At 42.8% G+C, this 26,856-nt stretch overlaps 1 protein-coding gene across 1 annotated transcript; it reads left to right on the top strand.

Annotated features, from left to right (window-relative positions):
* Positions 1 to 290: 290 nt before the first annotated feature.
* Positions 291 to 26,309, top strand: LOC139158399 (calcium/calmodulin-dependent protein kinase type 1-like). The gene is made up of 9 exons (XM_070735707.1): positions 291 to 376; positions 2,563 to 2,701; positions 10,033 to 10,159; positions 15,561 to 15,636; positions 18,483 to 18,595; positions 18,710 to 18,788; positions 19,698 to 19,785; positions 23,087 to 23,183; positions 25,617 to 26,309. The coding sequence occupies exons 1-9, from the start codon at positions 369 to 371 to the stop codon at positions 25,679 to 25,681; spliced, it is 792 nt and encodes a 263-aa protein (XP_070591808.1). The 5' UTR covers positions 291 to 368; the 3' UTR covers positions 25,682 to 26,309.
* The last annotated feature ends 547 nt before the right edge of the window (positions 26,310 to 26,856 follow it).

Genomic DNA, 26,856 nt, shown 5'->3' with positions numbered 1-26,856 from the left:
TTTTATGGTGGAGAAAAATTAAAATGTTATACTGGAAAAAAAAAAGATGGCAGTGCCCATGGACTTGGTGCCAACCAATCTAGTTCGGTGATGTCATCGTGACATCACCAGCGGATCGTTACCAGTTCGGGCAAACCAGTCCGAACTGGGAGGAACACACCCCTGGGTAAGACATTTCTGAGCTTAGGATTTTCCTGGTACAATAATATCGACCTTAAAACATATCAAGGCAAAATGAAATAGATTTCCTTAGAGATCTGTAAACATTTCCTAATTAAAAACATGTTTCCTCTCTTGGCAGAATCAAGCATCCGAACATAGTGGCCCTGGATGACATCTACGAGAGTGGCGGACACCTCTACCTCGTCATGCAGCTGTAAGTTGAAGTTTTAGGAAGGAGGAGAGGGAGGGAAGGAGCCATGGTTCTCGGGCCCTGTTAGCTAAAAAGGAAAGGAGCGCAGTGCCTCACGTGGTTGGGATGCTGGGTTGGAGGCTAGCAAGCCCACGCTCGAGACCCAGGTGCTGCTGGGTGGCGGATGTGAGTTCCCGTCATTTGCTCCAGCTTCTTGAAAGGAGCCCCCACAGGCATTCCTTGGGCAATGGGGGTGTCATTGGCCAATCTTTTCAACCTGGAAGCACGTTAAATGATGCCTCTGATGCGAACAGAATAGGAACTAAAAAGGAAAGGGAGAAATACAGTGGTACCTCTACCTAAGAACCCTTCTACTTACGAACCTTTCTAGACAAGAACCGAGTGTTCAAGATTTTTTTGCCTCTTCTCAAGAACCATTTTCCTCTTACAAACCCAAGCCTCCAAAGCTGTAACCGGAAAAGGCAGGGAGAAGCCTCCGTGGGGCCTCTCTAGGAATCTCCTGGGAGGAAACAGGGCCGGAAAAGGTGGGGAGAAGCCTCCGTGGGGCCTCTGTAGGAATCTCCTGGGAGGAAACATTGCCTCGACCCTCCCTGTGGTTTCCCCAATCGCACGCATTATTTGCTTTTACATTGATTCCTATGGGAAAAATTGCTTCTTCTTACAAACTTTGCTACTTAAGAACCTGGTCACGGAATGAATTAAGTTCATAAGTATTATTGTTGTTGTTGTTATTGTTGTTGTTATTATTATTATTATTATTATTATTATTATTTATTAGATTTGTATGCCACCCCTCTCCAAAGACTCGGGGCGGCTCACAACAACAATAAAACAGTGTGACAATGTAAACAAATCTAATATTAAAAAAGCATCTAAAAACCCATCATTTAAAAACCATGCAACACACGCATACCATACATAAAACTATAAAAGCCTAGGGGAGATGTCTCAATTCCCCCATGCCTGGTGATATAGGTGGGTCTTAAGTAGAGGTATCACTGTACAGATGGTCCTTAACTTGCAGCCATTTGTTTAGTGACTGTAAGAAGTTAAAACAGCATGAAAAAAGGTATTTTTTTATTTTATTTTTTTATTTTATTTTTTTATTGTATTTATATGCTGCTCAGGGGTCGGACTCAGGGCGGACTCAGGACAGGGGTCGGACTCAGGGCGGCTATTAGGACCAGTCCTCGCCCTTACAGCTGTTGCAGCTCATTCCCATGCTCAACGGTGATCAAAATTGGAACACTTGGCAGCTGCCGTATATTTACAATGTCTGCAGCATCCCATAGTTACGTGAACCGTTTCCCAGCCAGCTTCCGATAAGCAGAGTCTACAAAGAATGCTGGATTCACGTAACAACTGGGAGTTTCTCTTAACAACCGAAGTGTCATTCACTTAACAACCAGCAAAAAGGTTGTCAAATCAGATACAACTTGCTTAACAACTACCTCGCTTAGATACAGAAATACTGGTCCCAGCTGTGACCATGAATCATGGACCACCTGTAGCATGACATGCCCTCGGTTTCTCAACCCCTCTGAGTCTTGTGGTGAACCCATACCAGCGACGGTGAACCTAAGACCCATGTGTGAAAGGTGACATGCTGCAGTGTTTTGAGTGCCATTCGAACATTCGCCGATACTTGACAAGAGCTGTTCTCAAAACTACAACTCTGAAAATGATTTTATCTTTCTTTTCATATTTCATTTTTATTATTTGACCTTTTTTATGTAATTCAGAGCACCACATTTGATTGGACTGTATATCTTTCAAAGATTAAATATGCATGTAAAGAATTGCTCCTCCTTTGTTGGGTGTGATAGCGATACGCCAACAGATATGCCAAAAATGTATGCATGGTATGTTTTTTGTATGTATGTTTGGTTTTAGAAATAAGGGTTTTTTAGCTGTTTTAGTATTGAATTTACATGCTGTTTTTATTCTGTTGTTAGCCGCCCCGAGACTGCGGAGAGGGGCGGCATACAAATCAAATAAATAAATGAATGAATGAATGAATGAATGAATGAATGAATGAATGAATAAATAAATAAATAGAGTCAAGTTAGGCGTTTTCTGAATTTTTGAAGAGGTTTTAGCAAATCGCATCACTGATTTAATCCATGTTGGAGGCTCGCAATGATCCGCCTGCATAGATCTTACTTGTGTTCTATCTCCCCCTCTGGCAGGGTTTCTGGAGGGGAACTTTTTGACAGGATTGTGGAGAAGGGATTTTACACAGAGCGAGATGCCAGCAAGCTGATCCGCCAAATCCTTGATGCCGTTAAATACCTGCATGACATGGGCATTGTGCACCGCGACCTCAAGGTGGGTTGGTGAACTTGGCCAGATGTATCTACGTGTTCAGGCTGATATACTTTGTAAAAACCCCACAAACATAAAAACCGATTACAAGACCAAGAAGAACAATATGATTCACTTGGGAAGGGCATTAAAACTGAAATTACAATCATAAAGCAGGGAGGGGCCAACTCTCCCTTCCCTTCTGGGGACTTCCTGTTGCCGCTTGCTTTATTTATTTATTTTATTTATTTATTTATTTTGTCCAATACACAATAATACACAATGAAGGTAATAGAGGACACCTTCAAGGAAATAGAATTAGAGAAAGAATAGAAGAGAGAGTATAGGATAAAATAATCAACGAGAGAATAGAAGAAAGATATAGGGATAGAAGAGAAGGTATATGGGATATAGGAGAGACAATAGGACAGGGGTCGGAAGGCACTCTAGTGCACTTATGCACGCCCCTTACTGACCTCTTAGGAATCTGGAGAGGTCAACCGTGGACAGTCTAAGGGTAAAATGTTGGGGGTTAGGGAATGATACTACGGAGTCCGGTAATGAATTCCACGCTTCAATAACTCTATTACTAAAGTCGTATTTTTTACAGTCAAGTTTGGAGCGGTTAATATTGAGCGTGTATCTGTTATGTGCTCTTGTGTTGTTGTGGTTGAAGCTGAAGTGGTCGTTGACAGGCAGGACATTGCAGCATATAATCTTGTGGGCAATACTTAGATCATGTTTAACATGTCTTAGTTCTAAGCTTTCTAGGCCCAGGATTGTAAGTCTAGTTTCATACGGTATTCTGTTACGGGAGGAGGAATGCAGGGCTCTTATGGTGAAGTATCTCTGGACATTTTCGAGGGTGTTAATGTCTGAGATGCAGTATGGGTTCCAAACAGATGAGCTGTATTCTAGGATGGATCTGGCAAATGTTTTGTATGTTCTGGTAGGTAGTGTGAGATTTTCAGAGCAGAAGCTACGTATGCTTATTTGACATGGTTTCATCATATTAGATTTGTCATTGTATATTGTTTTATCACTGTTGTTTGCCGCCCCGAGTCTGTGGAGAGGGGCGGCATACAAATCTAATAAATAGCTAGCTAGCTAGCTAGCTAGCTAGCTAGCTAGCTAGCTAGCTAGCTAGATAGATAGATAGATAGATAGATAGATAGATAGATAGATAGATAGATAGATGATCAATCAATCAATCAATCTGTGGCTCTTTCTCTGGTCACCCAGAGCCATTTCCACATACCATTACAGGTAATTCTTGACCTCATTTAGTGACCGCTCAAAGTTACAACGGCCCTGAAAAAAATTGACTTATGACCGTTTTTTTCACACTGACGACTGCTGCAGCATTCCCATGGTCTCATGATCAAAATTTGAAAGCTAGGCAACGGGTTCATATTTATGACTGTTGCATTGTCCATGTTAAGTTAGTTGGGGAAGTTAGTTTCAACTTTGGCAGGAAAGGTCATAAAAATGGGGCAAAACTCATTCAACAACTGTCTCGTTTAGTGACCAAATTTGGGGGGTTGCAAGTCGAGGGCCACCTGTACAATGAATGACATTTTCCCTGTGTTGTGAATTGTCCTCTCACCTCGCTCCTTTCCTTAGGAGAGACTTAGATCTTAGTCTTTGGTGGGCTTCAAACATTTTAGCAGGGGGTTCTCTGCGTCAGTGATGGCGAACCTATGGTACGGGTGCCACAGGTGGCATGGGACTCCGAGTCTACGGAGAGGGGCAGCATACAAATCTAATAAATAAATAAATAAATGGGGAGCCATATCTGCTGGCACGCGAGACATTGCTCCATTGTGCATGTGTCTGCTGGCCAGCTGATTTTTGGCTCGCAGAGAGGCTCTGGGAGGGTGTTTTTGGCTTCCAGAGAACCTTTGGGGGAATGGGGGAGGTTGTTTTTACCCTCCCCTGGTTCCAGGGAAACCTTTGAAGCCTGGGGAGGGTGAAACACAAGCCTACTGGGCCCTCCAGAAGTTGGGAAACAGGCTGTTTCCAGCCTCCAGAGGGCCTCCAGTGGGTGGGTGAAGCTGTTTTTGCCCTCCCCAGGCATTGAATTATGAGTGTGGGCACTTATTTATTGTTAGAGTTGAAAAGGACCATGCAGGTCATCAAGTCTAACCCTCTGCCTGAGCAGGAATCCTAAAGCCCCCCAGCCAAATAGCAGTCCTATCTCCTCTTGAAAGTGTCCAGATTTGGAGAGTTCACAACCTCCACAGGCAGGTTGTTCCACTGGTTGATCACTCTGACCATCAGGAAGTTCTTCCTTACTTCTAGGTTGAATCTCTCTTTGGTCAGCTTCCAGCCGTTGTTCCTCATCCGGCCCTCTGGTGCTCTGGAGAATAGAGTGGCCCCCTCCTCTCTGTGGCAACCCCTCATATACCTATATGCAGCTATCATGTCCCCTCTGGCCCTCCTTTTCTCTAGGTTATCCATGCCCAGTTCCCGCAATCTCTCTTCGTAAGTCTTGGTTTCAAGTCCCCTAATCATTTTGGTTGCTCTTTTCTGCACCTTCTCCAGAGTTTCAATGTCTCTTTTGAAGTGTGGTGACCAGAACTGAATACAGTACTCCAGGTGTTGTCTGACCAGGGCATAGTAGAGTGGTATTAAGACTTCCCTGGTCTTGGAGTGTTGATGCAGCTTAGGATAGTGTTGGCTTTTTTGGCCACTGCTGCACATTGCTGGCTCATGTTTAGTTGATTATCCACCAAGACTCCAAGATCTCTTTCGCAGTCACTACTGCTAAGGAGATCTTGGAGTCTTGGTGGATAATACGGTAGCACACGCCCACGCTCTTTTGGCACCTGAGGAAAAAAAGGTTCGCCATCACTGCTCTACCTGATTGCTGAGTGGGCGTGACTAGTAGCGGGTTGAGGACGGTGGACTGGTAGCGAAAGTTGCGCCGCGCACGCAGCTTCTGTTCTTCTGTGTCCACCCTTGCGCATTCCAGTGTGTTTTTGCTTCTGCGTTTGCGTGGGATACAGAACCTTGTGAGGGGAAGCACACATGCGCGATATTGGCGATTTTTTTGCTTCTGCACTTGTGCGGAGTTCTTCGGTTCTCTGCTATATAAGTGGTTTTCATACATTCTGTAAATTGTTGGTAGCAGCAAGTTGACATTTCAGCGTGTGGTGTGTTACTCTTTCCCATGGAACTTTTCAAGCTAAAAGGTTTCGGTTCTCTTTCTCTGAACTGCAACTCTGGTCCTCGTGACAAGATTGCTTGGACTGCAGAATAACAGGAATTGTGGAATAGGAGAAAAAGGGGAACCCGGGTAAAGATTTTCAGCTTTTAATTTTTTTCTTCTTTTTTATTTTTTATTTTATGGGAACAGCTGCATGTTTTCTGTAGGATCCTTAGGCAGTGCAGGTTATGTTATGTTATGTTATGTTATGCTATTTATTTATTTATTTATTTATTTATTTTATTAATTAGATTTGTATGCTGCCCCTCTCCGTATGTTATGTTATGTTATGTTATGTTTTTATTTATTTATTTATTTATTTATTTATTTATTTATTTATTATTTAGATTTGTATGCCGCCCCTCTCCGTATGTTATGTTATGTTATGTTATGTTTTTATTTATTTATTTATTTATTTATTTATTTATTATTTAGATTTGTATGCCGCCCCTCTCGGTATGTTATGTTATGTTATGTTATGTTATGTTATGTTATGTTATTTATTTATTATTTAGATTTGTATGCCGCCCCTCTCCGTATGTTATGTTATGTTATGTTATGTTATGTTATTTATTTATTTATTTATTTATTTATTTATTTATTTATTTATTTATTTATTTATTATTTAGATTTGTATGCCGCCCCTCTCCGTATGTTATGTTATGTTATGTTATTTATTTATTTATTTATTATTTAGATTTGTATGCCGCCCCTCTCCGTATGTTATGTTATGTTATGTTATGTTATGTTATGTTATGTTATTTATTTATTTATTTATTTATTTATTTATTTATTTATTTATTATTTAGATTTGTATGCCGCCCCTCTCCGTATGGTATGTTATGTTATGTTATGTTATGTTATTTATTTATTTATTTATTTATTTATTTATTTATTATTTAGATTTGTATGCCGCCCCTCTCCGCAGACTTGGGGCGGCTCACAGCAGGATACAACAATTCATGACAAATCTAAATAATTTAAAATATTTAAAAATCCCATATTTCTAAACAAACATACACACAAACATACCATGCATAACTTGTATGGTTATGTTATGTTATGTTATGTCATGTCATGTTATGTTATTTATTTTATTAATTAGATTTTTATGCCGCCCCTCTCCGTATGTTATGTTATGTTATGTTATGTTATTCATCCCTTCTTCATTCATACAGTCCTTCCTTCATTCATTCCATGATATTTATATGCCTCTCAACTCCAGAAGGACTCTGGGTGGCTCACAATAATCACAACAGATAAAAACAGTATAAAATACAACAATGATAAAAATAGCAAATAGCATTAAAATACATAAATAATCCAAAAAGCCATGGATACACTCAATTATTCCTAGTCCCAGGCCTGCCGGAAAAGCCAGGTTTTAATAGCTTTCCGAAAGACCGGTAGGGTGGGAATAGTACGGATCTCTGGGGGCAGTTGATTCCACAGGGTTGGAGCTGCCACAGAGAAGGCCCTTCCCCTTGACCCCACCAATCGGTATTTTTTGGCTGACAGGACCCAGAGAAAGCCAGCTCTGTGGGCTTTTATTGGCCGTTGTGAGGTATGAGGCAGAAGGCAGTCGCGTAGGTAATCTGGCCTTGAGCCATTTCCCTCACCCTCTCCAGGTGGCATGCAGTTTACATAAAGGGCTGGTCTGGTCTTTTGTCCCTCACGAATGCCACAAATGAACTCACACACACAGCCAATACTTCTCAGTGGCTGCTTACTGGCAAATGGGATCAGCCAAGATGTACCGACGCTTAGTGAAAGAAAACAAGATTCCATTCCAGTATACTATAACAGTGAGCAAATTGGCCCTCAGTTCTTCCTTCACGCTGGTGAAAGGACAGTGTCCTCCATGATTCTGGAAACGATTGCAAGACTGATCACACCAGGGTGGTTTACAATGGGGATGTCCCTCTGACCTTCTTACCCATCAGCTTAAAGCCCTGTTGGGAGAATTGGCACTGGACTTATGGTTGGGGGTCACCACAACATGAGGAAATGTATTAAGGGATTGCGGCATTAGAAAGGTTGATACCATCCCAGTCAAATAGTTTTCAGAAGGCAGAGAGGAGAGAGGTAGAAGAAAAGAAGTGTGGATTATAAAACAACAATAACAACAAAAAAGCCAATGGAATGCAGAGATGAGCTACGAATTTCTGGTGTCTCATTCCCACGTGCTGCCTCCCCAGCCTGCTGCTTAAAAGAGCCGTTCCAACGTGTGTAGAGTAGAGTAGAATTGGAATTGGAATTGGAATTGGAATTGGAATGGAATGGAACGGAACGGAACGGAATGGAATATAGAATAGAATAGAATATATAGAATGGAATAGAATGGAATGGAATAGAATAGAATAGAAGCTGGATTCCCCTTCCCTCCTCTCTTTCTTCCCCCTTCTTTCCCCCTCTTTTTTCTTTATTTTCTATTTTCTTATTTCCCTGTTATTCTCAATGTGATATATATAATTACGATAAGATAAATATTATGTACCTTTTTAATGTGTGTTTTTCTTTTCTGTCTTTTTTTAATGTATAAACTTAATAAAGATTATTTTTAAAGAAAAGAATAGAATAGAATATAGAATAGAAGTAGAATGGAATAGAATGGAATGGAATACGATAGGATAGAATAGAATAGAATAGAGAATAGAATAGAATATAGAATAGAAGTAAAATAGGAATAGAATAGAAAATAGAGTAGAATAGAAGTAAAATAGGAATAGAAAATAGAAGTAGAATAGAATAGAATAGAATAGAATAGAATAGAATTCTTTACTGGCCAAGTGTGATTGGACACAGAAGGAATTTGTCTCCCGGTGCATAAGCTCTCAGTGTACATCCAAACAGCAAAAAAGCGATAAGTCATAGATTACAAATCATAAGATACAATCCTAAATTGTAAGGTACAAACAATTGATAAATCATAATATACCAATAGGAGAAGGTAGTAGGAGAGGTGAGAAAGATAAGATGGAAACGATGAAACAATGAGAAGGATAATAGCAATATAGCCCTATTGCATAAGATAGTCCTGAGGGAGTTAGCTGTTTAGCAGAGTGACGGCATGGGGAAAGAAACTATGTGTCCAGTTGTTTTTGCATGCAATGCTCTATAGCAGTGTCTTGAGGGGAGAAGTTGAAAGAGTTTACATCCAAAATGCGGGGGGTCTCTAAATATTTTCTCAGTTCCCACCTGCTAAATCTGCTGCTAGGAACATTTGTTTCAATGTATGTGAAACATGAAGTTGGCTGGAACAGCGTTGCTGCTGTCTATGGGGCAATCAGCTGAAGATTAAATGGCAGCTTTACTTCTGTTGCTCATGCGTGAATGCATAAGTGTGTGTGTGTGTGTTTGTGTGTGAGGGGGCTCCTTCTGCCTGAGGCTGGGTCTCATTTGTCAACTGTTATTGACCCGTACTGATAACCACTGTTGATTTTAGAAGCTTCTAGTTGTATATTTCGGGTGTGTTTCTTTACACGTATGTTTCCCGGGTACCATCCCTTTGATAAATTCTGCCCTTATCTCTGTTTCCTCTTGGCACTGTTTAGAGGAATGGAATCCCAACCTGTTTCCTTGCTTTGAACTCCATCCTTGGTTCCTTTGAAAAACGATGCTTATCTTTTAAAGCCAGCTTTAGGAAACTGGGCTCGTTATTGTTGTTGTTGTTTTAAATTGATTTTAATTTTATTTCAGGAATTTATTTTCCGCAGCCTGTTTTGTTCAGGTTTATTTCTGTTACTGTATTTTATAGTTAGTTGGGGGAAAGATCAAAAACAACGTGAGGAAATATTATTTCACTGAAAGAGTAGTAGATCCTTGGAACAAACTTCCAGCAGACGTGGTTGGTAAATGCACAGTAACTGAATTTAAACATGCCTGGGATAAACATATATCCATTGTAAGATAAAACACAGGAAATAGTATAAGGGCAGACTAGATGGACCATGAGGTCTTTTTCTGCTGACAGTCTTCTATGTTTCTATAAGGTGGGTATTTTTAGTTGTTTTTTAAAAAAAAAATATATGAAGGATTTGTTTTGACAGTCTACAATGGTTGGTTTGCACGGATTTGCTGTGCAGGTTGATAAAGCTGTTCCACCGTCCCAATCCTGCCTTATTGCTTCCTTCCCATTTCCCATCAGCCTGAGAACCTGCTGTACTACAGCCTGGATGAGGACTCCAAGATCATGATTAGCGACTTTGGGCTGTCGAAGATCGAAGGCTCCGGCAGTGTCATGTCTACAGCCTGTGGAACTCCTGGCTATGTGGGTGAGCAGCAAAGGCCCCACACTTCATGAAATAATACGAATGCAGTAATACCTCGTCTTACGAACTTAATTGGTTCCGGAAGGAGGTTCGTAAGGTGAAAAGTTTGTAAGATGAAACAATGTTTCCCATAGGAAACAATGTAAAAGTGATTAATGCGTGCAAGGAGGAAAAAAAATCGCAAAATGGCGCTCCGCTGAGTGCCGCCCCCCGGCTGTCACCTTTTAAAAACAGCCGGGGGGCTTCTCGGCATTCTCTCGAACCCGAACTTTTCGGGTTCAAGTTCGGGAGGCCGCCGAGAAGCCCGCCAGCTGTTTCAGAAAGTGACAGGCGGGCGGCGGCGCTTCTCGGCGGCCACCCGAACCCGAAAAGTTCGGCAAAAGTTCGGGTTCGGGAGAACGCCGAGAAGCCCCCCGGCTGTTTCAAAAGGTGACAGCTGGGCGGCTGCACCCAGTGGAGCACCATTTTGCGATCTGCGGTGGGTTTGTAAGACGAAAAAAGTTCATAAGAAGAGGCAAAAAATTTCCGAACCCCGGGTTCGTATCTTGAAATGTTCGTATCACGAGGGGTTTGTATCACGAGGTACCACTGTATTTGGGGAGGGGTGAGAGCAAAAAGCCAAACTAATAAACCATCTTATGTGCTCTGTGTGGAGCTGAAACTAGGCACCTTGGGAAACAAACAACCTTTATCGCTTACAGTACTGTAATAACCAAAAACAAGCACTCCCGTGAGGCGCAACAACATTAGCCAACTGACTGCTATTTATATATGATCTGTCTGATGGGTGGACCAATGGTAGGGCTGCATTCTCCCGCCGTATTTCTTCTTCTACACATGCACAGGAAGCAAAATCGTGCACACATGAGATTTCAGTGGTTTTATTTATTTATTTATCTATTCATTCTTATTTTTATTCTGCCCTTCTCCTTAGACTCAGGGCGCCTTACAACATGTTAGCACTAGCACTTTTTAACAGAGCCAGTGTATTGCCCCCACAATCCGGGTCCTCATTTTACCCACCTCGGAAGGGTGTCAACCTTGAGCTGGTGATGAGATTTGAACCGCTGACCTACAGATCTACAGTCAGCTACAGTGGCCTGCAGTACAGCACTCTACCTGCTGCGCCACCCCGGCTCATTTTTTTTGCTTCCGCGCATGCAATTTATTTCTGCGCATGCGCAGAAGCAAAGTAATTGCCAAAATCTCACATGCATGCGTCCACTCATGACATTTTGCTTCCTGTTCATGTGCAGAAGGAAAAATACACTGGGATGCGCATGCGTGCCTGCAAGGAAAGTGAAGCTGCATGCACAGCGTGCTGAGCACTACTGATGCGCCCTCCTCAACCATACTGGTAGGTGTTGTGGTTAGCTCTGGCCCAGCTCCTGCCTCAAGGAATGTGCAGGTGGATATGGGGGAAACATCCACATGCTTCAGGCCTGTTTTGCTCCCGATGGAATCTGCCAACGAAGCCGCCTCTGACCAAGGAAGCGTGAGTGACAGGGAAGAGGGGAATTTGGCAGACAGCCCAGGAGGAGATCAATCATCTGTATCATACCTGGATTCTGAACAAGAATTAATGACACATCCACGCATGCATAGAGTGATGCATAGGAGACAACAACTGAAGGATTATTACAAGAGAAAACGAGGCCACCTGTGGTTGGGTGGGGCTGCTGTAGTTAGTGCTACAGATAAAAGTGCAGCTTGGTGTTTAGCCTCGTGGCAGTTTATCTGATTCATTGTTTCGTCAAGATCGTGAGTTTTGTGCTGTTCAAGATTGTGTGTGGACTCTCTGGACTTTAGAATTGGACTCAATTTCCCAGTTATTGGGTGAGCAGTAGGATTGCATTTAACCTGTGCCTTGTGTGTACCAGAAAATCCCTTTGACATTTAAAAAGGGAGCTGCTTCTGTTTTTCTGTTTCTAAAAACTTTTCGGTTTTCCTTTTATCATGTGGTGTGTGTCTTCCTGGACTAATTACCCTGTAATTACGGGCGGTTGAAACACCCCGGCAGAACATGTAGTAACCCAATACTAGTGAAAAGGGAGCTTGGGAGGGCTGCTGGCGGCCCTCCTGTTCTCCGTTGTCACTGGCAGAGGCATTGCAGGCCATTCCTTTGCTGTTTTCCAGGGTGGCCCCATGGGCCAGATCTAAGCACCCCATAAACCGGATCTGGCCCCTTAACCTTTGAGTTTGACATCCCTGGTATAGGGCTCTTGAGCAGGGGGTTGGACTAGAACAGGGTTGATCCATCTTCCGGATCTCAGGGACCACTACATTCATAATTTTAAATCCTGCGGACCACTAATATGATCTGCCTAATGACCGGCTGGGAGGGTGTGGCTGGGTGGCCATATTACAGGGTGTCATTCATGTCAATGGGTGCCTCGCCAATCTCTACTCGCCCCTCCCCTGCTAGCCACTCCTCCCTGCCTGCGCGGGCTCCTTAGGGCCCCAACAGGAAGCAGTTGTTGGAGCTAAGCAGCCACTATGAAAAAGAGTTGGCAAAACAGCTGGCTCAGCTCAAATTGGATCTGACCAAAAAGGATAGTAGGAGCACCTCACTGAGGACTGGGAACATAGGCTTTCCAAGCAGAGGAAAGACCTGCGGGACTGCAGGGCCAGCTACCGGCGCTTGGAGGCTCAGTGGGCTGAGATGGTCAGCCAATTCCAGGCCATGATGCAGTCCCACTTGGAAGAATGTCCTCCATCTCTGCCACCAGCAGTCCTTCCTCCAGCCTTCGTCCAAAGCCCCAAACCAGGAGGCTGAAGCAGTCGGAATGTCTGCCCCACTTCCAACCCAAAAAGACCTTGATGGGAGAGAGACTGTAGCAACATAGACGTTCATTGCACATATCCGGTGCAAGGGCCGTAGTTTGATGACCTCTGATTTAGTGCAATATAAAAAAAAATGCAAATAATTTTCAATTTGCTGACCACCAACATTTTCTTGCGGACCACCAGTTGGTGACCTCCTGGACTAGAAGACCTTCAAGGTCCCTTTGAACTCTATTCTGATTAAATAATTGAAGGAAGAGGGGTGTTTTTTGTGGGGGGTTTTGCCTTTAACAGGAATTATTTTTCTGGTTTCAATTTCATTCTTGTCTAGGCACTTCTGTAATCATTATCTTGACTCCTTCCTTTTTAAAGAGACTTTAATTGCCGTTTTTTTAATTGGCCCTTTTGGGGTCATTCCCATTTCCAAATAAAGAAGGATTTTGTTGGGTTTGTGTGAGTTTCTCACTCAAGCGATGGCTTCGGCCTGACAGGGCCTTGTTCTCTCTGGAGTCCAAATAAATTAAGGCATTCAATCTTTCGCGAAAGGTTTTCCTCAGGAAGAGTAAATTGATAAACAAAGGGCTAATTCAGGATTTCCACAGCCATGCCATTGAGCGGGAAGTGGGCTGAGACGGCAGTAGCTTTTAAAAGAAAGGGGCAGGAAGGAAGCTACCAAGGAGACATTTCTGCTTTAAAGAGAATTCATTCTGAGTAATCCCATGACAAGAAACCCATCCTTTCGGACAGGAATTGCCAAATAATATGGTATTTGTTCTATTGTGCTGTGTTAAGCTTTAAATGTCATTGGACTAAAACTTTCTAATAAATTTCTAAGCCTAATAAATAAAATAATAATAATAATAATAATAATAATAATAATAATAATAATAATAATATGTGGCGAGGAGGGCGTTTGCCCAGGTTCTCCTGGTGCACCAGTTGCGGCCCTATTTGGACCGGGAGTCACTGCTCATAGTCACTCACGCCCTCATCACCTCGAGGTTCGACTACTGCAACCCTCTCTACATGGCACTACCTTTGAAGTGTTTTCGGAAACTTCAGATCGTGCAGAACGCGGCCGCTAGAGCCATCATGGGGCTTCCAAGATCTGCCCACGTTTCACCAACACTCCGCGGCCTGCACTGGCTGCCGATCAGTTTACGGTCACAATTCAAAGTGTTGGTTATGACCTATAAAGCCCTACATGGCATCGGACCAGAATATCTCCAAGACCGCCTCCTGCCACACGAATCCCAGCGGCTGATTAGGTCCCACAGAGTTGGCCTTCTCCGGGTCCCGTCGACCAAACAATGTCAGCTGGCGGGACCCAGGGGAAGAGCCTTCTCTGTGGCGGCCCCAGCCCTCTGGAATCAACTCCCTCCAGAGATTCGAATAGCCCCCACCCTCCTCGCCTTCCGTAAAATGCTGAAGACCCACTTTTGTCGCCAGGTGTGGGGATAATTACCATCTTTCCCCCTTTTTATTATATTTTTGGCCTTACTGCATGATAGATTAGGTTGAATATGTGTGACTGCATAGTTAGGGATTTTATTATGTTATTAATGTCTTTTTAAATGGATTTAATTTTTTATTATTAGATTTATAATGTATTGTATTATTGCTATGCTAGGAGCCGTCCCGAATCTTCGGAGAGGGGCGGCATACAAATCTAATAAACTATAACTATATTATTATTATTATTATTATTATTATTATTATTATTATTATTATTATTAATTAGAAATTTATTAGAAATTTTTAGTCCAATGATATTTAAAGCTTAACATAGAACAATTATTATTATTATTATTATTATTATTATTATTATTATTATTATTGTTTCACTTCAACGTACCTTAACCAGGTACCAGTATTGGGTTGTTAGCCAGCATGGGCCACACAGCAGTGGGCTTCTAGTCGGAATGGTAAATTGGGCTTGCCGCCATGGCTCGTGAATGCTTGTGGGGCCAGCGCGATTTTGCTTCTGCAGATGTTGGAGGTAGCAAAATCACGCAACGGAGCCACAGGTGCGCCCGTGTTTCAGCATGTGCAGAAGCAAAAAAAAACCTTGCCGAAACACTGGCGCACTTGCGGCTCCATGCGCAATTTTGCTACTTCCACAGCTGCAGAAGCAAAATCGTGCTAGCCTCGCAAGCACTCACGAATCGCGACGGCGAGCCCAATTTAGCGTTCCAGCTAGAAGCCCACTCCTGGGGCCAAATAGCTGGTATTGATGTTAAGTTCTGATACCATTGTAAATTCTTGTATAAAGCATAATGCTTTATTGTGTAATGCTACACTTTTGTTGGTTTTGTGGGTATGTTTGTCTATGTTTTTGTTGTTGTTTTGTTTTTAATGTAAATAACTAATAAAGATTAAAAAAAAACACAAGAGAGCAATTCTCAGAACTGGGTCATGTGATCTGGGACTAGAATGCTGTTGCCAAATAGTGAGTCTGTGGTCTGGATCTATTGGAGGCCTTCTACCAACTCTGAAGGTGCTCTCTAGTGTAAGATGCATACTATATTAACCAATAAGTATTTGTCGACATAGCAACACATTTTGGTCTTTAATAAGTTGCATTCTTTCTTTCCTGCCGCTCCCTCCTGCTGTGGTCCAGCTCCCGAAGTCTTGGCACAGAAGCCTTACAGCAAAGCTGTGGACTGCTGGTCTATTGGAGTCATTGCCTACATCTTGTATGTATCAAGTGGAAATGGGGGGGGGTGGGGGGGGGGATAAACAGGAAGATAGGGAAGACTGATAATACTTTCGGTTGCTTCGGAATACACCTCTGTCTAGTTGTATGATAAATGTATGACAAATGTATCTTTTCTTTTATGTACACTGAGAACCATTTTGCCAGACCCATCCTCGAATACAGCTCATCTGTTTGGAACCCATATCGCATCTCAGACATTAACACCCTTGAAAATGTCCAAAGATACTTCACCAGAAGAGCCCTTCACTCCTCCACTCGAAATAGAATACCCTACAAGATTAGACTTTCAATCCTGGGCCTAGAAAGTTTAGAACTAAGATGCCTTAAACAAGATCTAAGTATTGCCCACAAGATCATATGTTGCAACGTCCTGCCTGTCGGCGACTACTTCAGCTTCAACCACAACAACACAAGAGCACACAACACATTTAAACTTAATATTAACCGCTCCAAACTTGACTGTAAAAAATATGACTTCAGTAACCGAGTTGTCGAAGCGTGGAACTCATTACCTGACTCCATAGTGTCATCCCCAAACCCCCAACACTTTACCCTTAGATTATCTACGGTTGACCTATCCAGATTCCTAAGAGGTCAGTAAGGGGCGAGTAGAAGTGCACTAGAGTGCCTTCCGTCCCCTGTCCTATTGCTCTCCTACATCTCCTATACCTTTCTTCTATTCCTATATCTCTTCTTCTATTCTTTCATTGATATGTTCTATTACTATATCTTCTTTTCTATTATTTCTTAGATATATTTTACTATGAGTATCTCCTCTATAACCTTCATCATGTATTTTACTATGTGTATATAGATATATACCCACTAAAACCCTCATTGTGTATTGGACAAAAGAAATAAATAAATAAAACATAGGCACCAAAGACAAATTCCTTGTGTGTCCAATCACACTTGGCCAATAAAGAATTCTATTTTTTTCTATTTAATGATTTAAAAACACGATCCTGCCTGTTTGTCCTTCTAGGATGTATTTGGCATTTGCATAGCTGCTTCACTGATCTGTTTTTGTTCTTTTGTATATGGCTTTTAATTTTACATGATTCCCCCTTTGCAATTTGGAGGACAGGAAATTCCAACTCCCTTCAATCACAATGTGATTTTTTGTCTTCCTGCTTCCACCCTTTCAATCTAGGAAATAATTGTATTTTCCCCCCTATGTTTTGCCGCAGAGATGATAATCTCTCTCTCAGGTTGTTTTTTAGCACTTTCTGAATGTTTTTGGTATATAAAACAGGTAACAGAGCAAGTTGGCAAAGTGTATTTTGGGTTAGGATTGTATTTTGGAGGAAAATGACTTTGCCAGTATATAATATTGTACCAATCAATATAAACATTGCATATAGTATAGTACAGTGATGGTGAACCTATGGCATGGGTGCCACAGGTGGCACACGGAGCCATATCTGCTGGCACATGCACGTGTGTGCCGACCAGCTGATTTTTGGCTCACAGAGGCTCTGGGAGGGCGTTTTTGGCTTCCAGAGAGCCTCTGAGGGATGGGGGAGGATATTTTTATCCTTCCTTGGCTGTAGGGAAGCCTTTGAAGCCTGGGGAGGGCAAAATATGAGCCCACCAGAAGTTGGGAAACAGGCCATTTCCAGCCTCCAGAGGGCCTCCAGGAGACGGGAGAAGCTGTTTTTACCCTCCTCAGGCATTGAATTATGGGTGTGGGCACTCACACATGTGAGCTCAATGAACAGCTTAGAAACATAGAAACATAGAGCAACAGCTTAATATTTTATCTGCCTTTGTCCCTATTCCTCCTCTTATAATAATAATAATAATAATAATAATAATAATAATAATAATAATAATAATTTATTAGATTTGTATGCCGCCCCTCTCCGAACACTCGGGGCGGCTCACAACAACAATAATAAAAAACAATATTGTAGCGAAACAAATCTAATATTAAAAAAGAAGCATATAAAACCCTATCATATTTAAAAACCAAACAGCACATACATACCAAACATAAAATATAAAGAGCCTGGGGGAAAGGTGTCTCAACTCCCCCATGCCTGGCGGTATAGGTGGGTCTTGAGTAGGTTACGAAAGACAAGGAGGGTGGGGGCAGTTCTAATCTCCGGGGGGAGTTGATTCCAGAGGGCCGGGGCCGCCACAGAGAAGGCTCTTCCCCTGGGGCCCGCCAAACGAGATTGTTTAGTTGACAGGACCCGGAGAAGGCCGACTCTGTGGACCTTATCGGTCGCTGGGATTTGTGCGGTAGCAGGCGGTTCTGGAGGTATTCTGGTCCAATGCCATGTAGGGCTTTAAAGGTCATAACCAACACTTTTCTTTTCTGGATCCAGGTATAACCACTTCTCTCTCTCACACTCTCTTTTCCTTTTCCCATTGAACAGACTTCTCTTTCTCACCATTTTAAGTGTTCCTAATCTATATTCCCCTCCCTCTAGATTGTATATACAGTGATCCCTCATTTTTCGCGGGGGATGCGTTCCAAGACCACCCGTGAAAAATGAATCTCCGTGAAGTAGAGGAAACATATTGTTTTATGCATTTAACGAGTATTTGGGCTTTTAAAACTCACCCTTTGCATTAAACAGTCATTCTATAATGTTTCTCAGCTGGGACTACATGTGATATGCGCTACCAGTTTCTTTAATAGAGTACAGTAGTACTGTGGAAGAATTTTATGAATTTTTAATGGATTTAAAAATTTTAACGGATTTAAGCCCCCTTTGAAAACCCGTGAAATAGCGAATCCGTGAAAGATGAACCGTGAAGTAGCGAGGGATTACTGTAGTCACGCGTGGCCTATTTCCCCCTCTTTTACCTCAGATTGTGTGGGTATCCGCCATTTTACGACGAGAACGACACCAAGCTCTTTGAACAGATCTTGAAGGCTGAATATGAATTTGATTCCCCCTACTGGGACGATATATCGGACTCAGGTGAGGAAGGAGTACGTTTCTCCGGATGCCCCGGTCACAAAATAAAAGTTGGCTTCCACAGCGGCTGTCATGTCAGCGTTTGCTTCTCACCCGCCTTCCTTTATTGCTTTCCAGCCAAAGATTTCATCCAGCATTTAATGGAGAGAGACCCCAAGAAGCGATTCACCTGTGAGCAAGCCCTGCAACACCCATGGTAAGGTTTACCGCCACCCTTGGCTTTTGAACTTTAATTATTAGGAAATTCAGGGGTGGGTTCGAACTTACCTCGCTACAAGTTCACTTCCTCCTCCACTGGGTGGGTGCAGTGCTGATTTTTTTTAAAAAAGGCCCCCAAAAGCCAAAAACAAGATGGATATACATGTGCAACGTCAGAAATTCGGCTTCTGCACATGCTCAGACGTTTCCATGGTACAGATATACACTGCTCAAAAAAATAAAGGGGACACTTAAACCAGTGTTTCCCAACCTTGGCTACTTGAAGATATTTGGACTTCAACTCCCAGAATTCCCCAGCCAGCAAATGCTGGCTGGGGAATTTTGGGAGTTGAAGTCCAGATATCTTCAAGTGTACAAGGTTGGGAAACACTGACTTAAACAACAGAATATAACTCCAAGTAAATCAAACTTCTGTGAAATCAAACTGTCCACTTAGGAAGCAACACTGATTGACAATCAATTTCATTTTGTTGTCAGCACATTCATCTTTGTACAAAACAAAGTATTCAATGAGAATATTTCATTCATTCATATCTAGGATGTGTTCTTTGAGTGTTCCCTTTATTTTATTTTTTGAGCAGTATATATATATATATTTGCAGTAGTCTATTTGCATGTAGGTGGACCCACTTGGAGATGGATAGGGAAGCAGTGTCTCCAAGGGGTCGCAACCCACAGGTTGTGAATCGCAGGCTTAAGGCAAAACTCTGTAAACATAAATGCTAAAATGACCCCCAGCGTAAAATAACCTAAAGAATTTCTTTGGGGAGCCTTTCCATCAACTAGGTAACATTACCGGTTTCTCTTTTAACAGCTGCCCTTTTTCTTACTTTTCATGGAAGTAGGCTGTCTGCAAAGTAGGAACAAATGTTTTCTCTCTTCTCAGGATTGCTGGAGACACCGCGCTAGATAAGAACATCCATCAATCAGTCAGTGAGCAGATCAAAAAGAATTTTGCCAAAAGTAAATGGAAGGTGAGGGTGTCCAATAGATGCTTTTTAATTATTCCATGTGCTTGTTTTGTTTGTTTAATTTTGATACTCCTTTTCCTGAAGAATACTTTGGGCATCGAGTGGGGGAAGGCTGATGAGTTTATAACTCAAGTGATGTTCCTATTCCTGTCTTCCCCAGCATAGGGAAGCCCTACATGGCATCGGGCCAGATTACCTGCTGGGCCGCCTCCCGCCACATGACGGGTTAGATCCCACAGAGTCAGCCTTCTCCAGGTCCCGTCAACTAGACAATGTCACTTGGCGGGGCCTGGGGAAGAGCTTTCTCTGTGGGGGGCCCGACCCTCTGGAATCAGCTCCCCACAGAGATTCACACTGCCCCCACCCTCCTCGCCTTTTGTAAGAGTCTAAAGACTCATTTATGCCACCAGGCTAGGGGCCATTAGACTCTAGCCTCCTGGCCGACAAAACGTAATGTATGTGTTGTGTGCATAGGAATTATTGATTTTTTTAATATTACTGTATTGGGTTTTAGTCTAACTTAGTTATAATAATTGGATTAGGAAGTTTATATTGGTTTTTTTAATATCTTGTAAGCCATCCCGAATCCTCGGAGAGGGGTGGCATATCAATCAATCAATCAATCAATCAATCAAATAAACAAACAAACAAACAAAAAAGAAAATAAGTCAGTAAGTGTTGTATTGCCACTATACAAATTGATGGTGAGACCACACTTGAAGTACTGTGTACAGGATATAATGGTACTGGAAAAGTTGCAAAAATGGGCAACAAATATGATAAAGGAAATGGAGCCCCTCCCTTATGAAACCAGGTTGCAACGCCTTGGTCTCTGCAGCCTTGAAAGACGGCGTTTAAGGGGTGACTTGATAGAAGGGTATAAAATCATGCATGGGATAGAAAAGGTGGATAGCGAAAAATTCTTTTCTCTATCACACAATACTAGGACAAGGGGGCACTCCTTAAAGTTCATAGGTAAGAAAGTGAGGACAAACCGAGGGAAATATTTCTTCACCCAGAGAGTCGTTGGTTTATGGAATTCTCTTCCAGAAGAGGTCATGACAGCTGTCAGCCTGGATAGCTTCAAGGCAGGATTAGACAGATTCATGGATGCCAAGTGTATCGGTGGTTATTGAAACGGATGTCCATGTGCCGCCTCTATGTTGGTTGAGGCAGGCAAGATTCCCTTGGGTGCCATTTGCTGGGGGTCGAGGGAAAGGGAGGGTCTTGCCTTCTCTTTCTGCTCAAGATCCCCATGGACAATTGGTGGGCCACTGTGTGACGCAGAATGCTGGACTCGATGGGCTTTGGCCCGATTCAGCAGGGCTCTTGTTATGTTCTTATATTTTTAAGTAAGTAAATAAGTAAATAAGTAAGTCCTTGGAGATAAGTCCGATAGATAACTAACTAACCAACTAACTAACTAACTAACTAACTAACTAACTAAATAAATAAATAAATAAATAAATAAATAAATAAATAAATATTTTTTTATAAAAAAGTTAAATAAACATAAAAGATATTTGTTGGGTTTTTAAAGAGCCGTGGTTAGAATCAGGGGTGGGTTCTACTTACCTTACCCACCCGGTTCTCATCGTGATGGAAGCACATGTTTTGCATGCACATATCACTTCCTGGAAAACGTCTCTTTGAGCATACACAGTACTAAGAAAAAAGCTTCTGAGCATGCACAGAAGCAAAAAACAAGATGGCGCCACCATCGGCGCCAAGAGAACCAACTTGGGGGCGTGGCAGGCCTGGGTTGCTGCTGATTCCAGTGACCCAAGCTGCCAATTTATTAACGGTTCTTCAGTCGGGAGGAAGCCACCTCTGGTTAGAATGCAGTACTGCAGGCTACTTCTGCTGGCTTAGCGGTTTACTGAGCCTCCCATCCTTAAATGAGGACCCGGATTGTTGGGGGGCAATATGCTGACTCTATGAACCGCTTAGAGGGGCTGTAAAAGCACTGTGAAGCGGTATATACAGGAAGTCTTAAATGCTGTTGCTGTCGCTAGAAGCTGCCCCAAAATCTCCTGCTACAAGATTGATGGCGAATAAATTCAATCCCTACATTCAATGCAATCCATCGATCAATAAATTATTGGGGAAAGAAAACAATGGAACAAACTCTTAAGATGTTTTGCTCACTTGTCTGTGTGGGAGGTTGGCTTTGCTTTTCACTTTCATTTGCTTTGCAAATGAAGGAGGCACTCCGCACAGTCACTCATGCCCCCATCACCTCTTGTCTTGACTACTGCAATGCACTCCACATGGGGCTACTCTTGAAGAGTGTTCGGAGACTTCAGCTGGTGCAAAATGCAGTGCCATGTGCAATTATGGGTGTACCAACGTACACCCGTATGACTCCATTTTTACGCGAGGGCATTGGTTGCCAGTGGGTCTCCAAACACAATTCAGTGTTGGTTATTACCTTTAAAGCCCTAAATGGCTCACGGTCTGACTATTTATGGGACCGCCTCCTGCCTCATACCACGCTGCACCCATTAAGGGTCCACAGAGCCGGCCTTCTCCAGGTCTCGTCCACCAATGTTGGTTGGCAGGACCTCGGGGAAGAGCCTTCTCTGTGGTGGCTCCAACTCTGTGGAGTCAACTGCCCCCAGAGATTCGCAGTATCTCCTCCCTACCGGTCTTCCAGAAAGCCTTTAAAACTTGGCTTTTCTGTCAGGCCTGGAATTCGATTGACTGGCATGGGTTTCTTTATGATATACTAGTTTTTATGGCATCGTAGATTTTATTGATGTATTTATTGCTCTTTTTACCTGTACTGTATTTATAACTTTTGTTAGCTGCTCAGAGTCCGTTTCAGAGTGAGCGGCATATAAATGCAATAAATACATAATAATAATAATAATAATAATAATAATAATAATAATAATAATAATAATTGTTGTTGTTGTTATTATTGTTATTGTTGTTATTATTATTAATAATAATAATAATAATAATAATAATAATAATAATAATAATAATAATTTATTAGATTTGTATGCCGCCCCTCTCCAAGGACTCGGGGCGGCTCAGAACAACAATAGCAATACAATACAATACAATACAAATATAGAATAGAATAGAATAGAATAGAATAGAATTCTTTATTGGCCAAGTGTGATTGGACACACAAGGAATGTGTCTTTGGTGCATATGCTTTCAGCGTACATAAAAGAAAAAGATACATTTGTCAAGAATCATCTAATGTTAAGAAAAAAACTAAGTTTAAAAAACCCACAATAATTAAAAAATAAAAATAAATTTTCTCTCCTCCTTTCTCCCCTCTCCCTTTCAGCAAGCTTTCAACGCAACAGCTGTGGTGAGGCATATGAGGAAGCTACAACTTGGAACCAGTCAAGAGGGGCCTGGCCAAGCCATGCAGGAGAGCAACGGTGAGAGGTTACGGGTGTTTCTATGCGCCCTTCCTCCTCAGAGGCCTTCCTTCTGTTTGTGAGCGCTGGCATCCGTCGGCCCGCAACAACAGCAGCGCCGCATTTGACCTTTGCTTTTGAGTCTTCTTTTGTTCTGCTGCCAAAACGTTGCCGATGAAAGCTGACCATGCTGGGGTCCACAGACCTATATAGTGGGGGGCAACTGGGCCCAGCAGTTGGGAAGAAGCAGCAGGTCTTCAGGACCTCCTCACCTTCTTCCTAAAATCCGTCTCGTTCTGAAGATCGGCTCTAGCCAGCAGGAGCCGCGTTGTATGTCAATGGGCTGTTGAAGTTTGTGTGATGCTGTTCTTCACAAAAATATCTCCTTAAAGTCACATTCTGTTCTGCCGGGCTCTCTGGTAGGAGCCTCCCGAAAATTCAAGGGTACAAATTTCAGACACACACACGTTTGAAAATTCAAAACAATGGTCTTTATCGCAAAGGTCAAAAGAAACAAAGCACTCATCCCAAAACAACCGGGTAGTCTGTACAATTTCCCTCAAGCAGTCATTAAGTACTTAGCTAGCAGCTGTGAAGAAACTTCACACCCCTTCTTCTTCCAATGAAGTGAGACACACACACACACACACGTTGCTCTGCTTTGTTTTCAAAGGCGTGAAAAATCAACAAACCAAGTCCAGAAACCAGTAACACAGGATTCCTGACGAACTGCAATCAGATACTCTTCCACAACGGCCAAACCCACATGCTGCTATTTATAGCAGCAGCCCTAATTACTGGAGCCCCACCCAACCACAGGTGGCCTCCCTTATCTCCTGTAATATGTCCTTACTTGGTCTCTTCTACGCATAATTCTGCTCTTGCGTGGATCCAAAACATCTTCATCCGAATCAAAGGAAGATAAGGGAGATTGACTGCCTGGGCTGTGTGCCAAGCCCCCCTCTGCCAAGTCACTCCCACCTTCTTCTTCGTCTGAGGAAACTAAACTCTGAACTGACTCTGTCGGCAATAACACGGGCCTGTGACATGTTGAAGTTTCCCCTGCATCCACCTCCCCATTCCCTGGGGCAGGAGCTGGGCCAGAGTCAACCACAACACATTCTAAGAATAAAGTCTTATGAACCATGGAGTCAATCTGGTCACTAAGTGTTCTGTCCGGCCCAGTTAATTTATCAGTAATTAATCTCTGATGAAGACTCAAAAGCAAAGTCACTATGTATATTAGTCTATTTACAAAGAAACTGTGCTGGAAACAGCAATTAAATCAGAGGAATGTCAGTTTGATTGCCGAAAGTCCAGCATTATCAGCACAGTTAATAATGAGCATCCAACATAAGGTAATAAATCCAAATCATTAGTTTTCGGTGTTGACATATACAGTGGTACCTCTACCTACGAACGCCTCTACTGAAAAACTTTTTTAGATAAGAGCAGAGTGTTCTAGATTTTTTTGCCTCTTCTTAAGAATCATTTTCTACTTAAGAACCCGAGCCCGGAAAAATTTCCCAGGAAATTTGAGAGCGGCACAAAGGCCCGGACAGTTTCCTGCCATTCCCCCTGGGTTTCTCTCTCTGACAGTGTATGGGAGGCAGTCTTGCATAGACTGATGCAATGCCTAGATCTACGTTGCCGGAGATATTCTTGTCTCCCTCGCATTCTTCTTACCCTAGTGTCTAATATTGGGTCCACAATATCCTACTCCTCATCTGACTCCAACCTTACCGTAGCTGGGGGTTCTGTAGTCTCTGGGGGTTCCCCAGGCCCTAAATCTCCCTCACTCTCACTTTCTGATTTCTCTGGTAAGCCCACTGGCCTATGATACCCAGACAGACCCGGTTCATTAGAAACATAGAAGACTGACGGCAGAAAAAGATCTCATGGTCCATCTAGTCTGCCCTTATACTATTTCCTGTATTTTATCTTAGGATAGATATATGTTTATCCCAGGCACGTCTAAATTCAGTGACTGTGGATTTATCTACCACGTCTGCTGGAAGTTTGTTCCAAGGATCTACTACTCTTTCAGTAAAATAATATTTTCTCATGTTGCTTTTGATCTTTCCCCCAACTAACTTCAGATTGTGCCCCCTTGTTCTTGGGTTCACTTTCCTATTAAAACCACTTCCCTCCTGAACCTTATTTAACCCTTTAACATGTTTAAATGTTTCGATCATGTCCCCCCTTTTCCTTCTGTCCTCCAGACTATACAGATTGAGTTCATGAAGTCTTTCCTGATACGTTTTATGCTTAAGACCTTCCACCATTCTTGTAGCCCATTCTCCTCAAAGTCTGTGATCAAAGGAGCCGGATGCGATCCACCCACAACACTAAGTAGCTTCCCTTTCCCTAGTCGGAGGCAGCCCCGGAATCATCCGATTTCTAGTCCTATCTCTGGTCTTGACTGGTTCTTTTCTCCCCCTTTGTCTTCTTCAGGCTCGGCTACTAATAGCAGTGAGGAATCCTTGGGGAATGGCTCCCACTGCCAAACTCAGGACTGAACGTTCGCCAAAGGACAGAGGACTTAGATGGCAAAGCCAGCAGCGATCCTAACTGAGCGGGCAGCCCCAAGCCCCGTTGTAAAAGCGCTAGGGAAGGTTCTGGGACCCACCTTCCCGGCAAAGTACGGCCGTGTCCCACTACAGGGGAATGGAACCGCTCCCCCTATTAATTCGCATCCTCCAGAATCCGGAAGCGGAGGCTAGTATTTTACGAGTCCCACACTTCCTTTGAGATGCTTTGATCCACTCCCATGTTCCATTCCCCAACCCAATGCACCAACAAGACCCTCCTGTCGTCGTCCCCCATTCTCATTCTTCTTCTGAAGACAGCGATGATGCCACCCTCTTTGGCCCTTCTTCATGTGAGCGGCTTAAGTCTTGGAAAGAAATATTCAATAAACTCCCCCCCCCCTGGCTTTCTTCTGCAGCAGCCGCTCAGGTGGGGGTTTGCTCTCCAGCTGTGCACACCATTACATCGCTTGAGGACACCAGTGAGCAACAACCCCCGCCCTGCTTCTCCCACATGACCCAGCCAAACCAAGGAAAGAAGGACGTAGATACACCGTAGCTGGCCCTTGGCTCAGTTGCGGGCAGTGTTGGGAGAATAAAGATGGTTTGTTTGCAGAGAGAAGCGTGCGCTAGCTTTCAGCTTTCCACCTACGTGAGCTATAGAAGTTTCTAAAGAAAGAGACGCTGGTTTTCTACAGTCTTTCTAGGAGCTATGGTCCCCTGGGGAGGCGAGAAGCCATGGCTCTCTCGAACAGCGTCTACGGAGGTCCTCTCAATCATCCAGGCCTGGGGTAGGAAAAACTGGCTCTTCTGTGACAGGTGGACTTTAACTCCTAGAATTAATTAATCCATTAATTAATCCATTAATTAATCCATTAATTAATCCATTAATTAATCCATTAATTAATCCATTAATTAATCCATTCATTCATTCATTCATTTATTTAATTTGTAGGGCGCCCCTCTCCGCAGACCCGGGGCGGCTCACAGCAGTGATAGAAACAATGTACAATTCAAATCTAATAATACGAAGTTAAAACCCCATAATTTAAAAAACATGCACACAGCACACGATACATAAATTATATAGGCCTGGGGAAGTTATTTCAATTCCCCCATGCCTGACGGCACAGGTGGGTTTTGAGAAGTTTACGAAAGGCAAGGAG

The sequence above is a fragment of the Erythrolamprus reginae genome, chromosome 2, assembly GCF_031021105.1.
Source record: "Erythrolamprus reginae isolate rEryReg1 chromosome 2, rEryReg1.hap1, whole genome shotgun sequence".
In the NCBI taxonomy this organism is placed as follows: domain Eukaryota; kingdom Metazoa; phylum Chordata; class Lepidosauria; order Squamata; family Dipsadidae; genus Erythrolamprus; species Erythrolamprus reginae.
Note: the sequence above shows the minus strand (reverse complement) of the source record. Positions and strands in the feature narration are given on the sequence as shown.

Excerpts from the sequence above, each read along its gene's own strand:
- LOC139158399 (XM_070735707.1), top strand. Across the intron at positions 15,637-18,482 it reads GGAGTCATTGCCTACATCTT|ATTGTGTGGGTATCCGCCAT; the intron begins GTATGTATCAAG and ends CTTTTACCTCAG. Across the intron at positions 19,786-23,086 it reads TTGCCAAAAGTAAATGGAAG|CAAGCTTTCAACGCAACAGC; the intron begins GTGAGGGTGTCC and ends TCTCCCTTTCAG.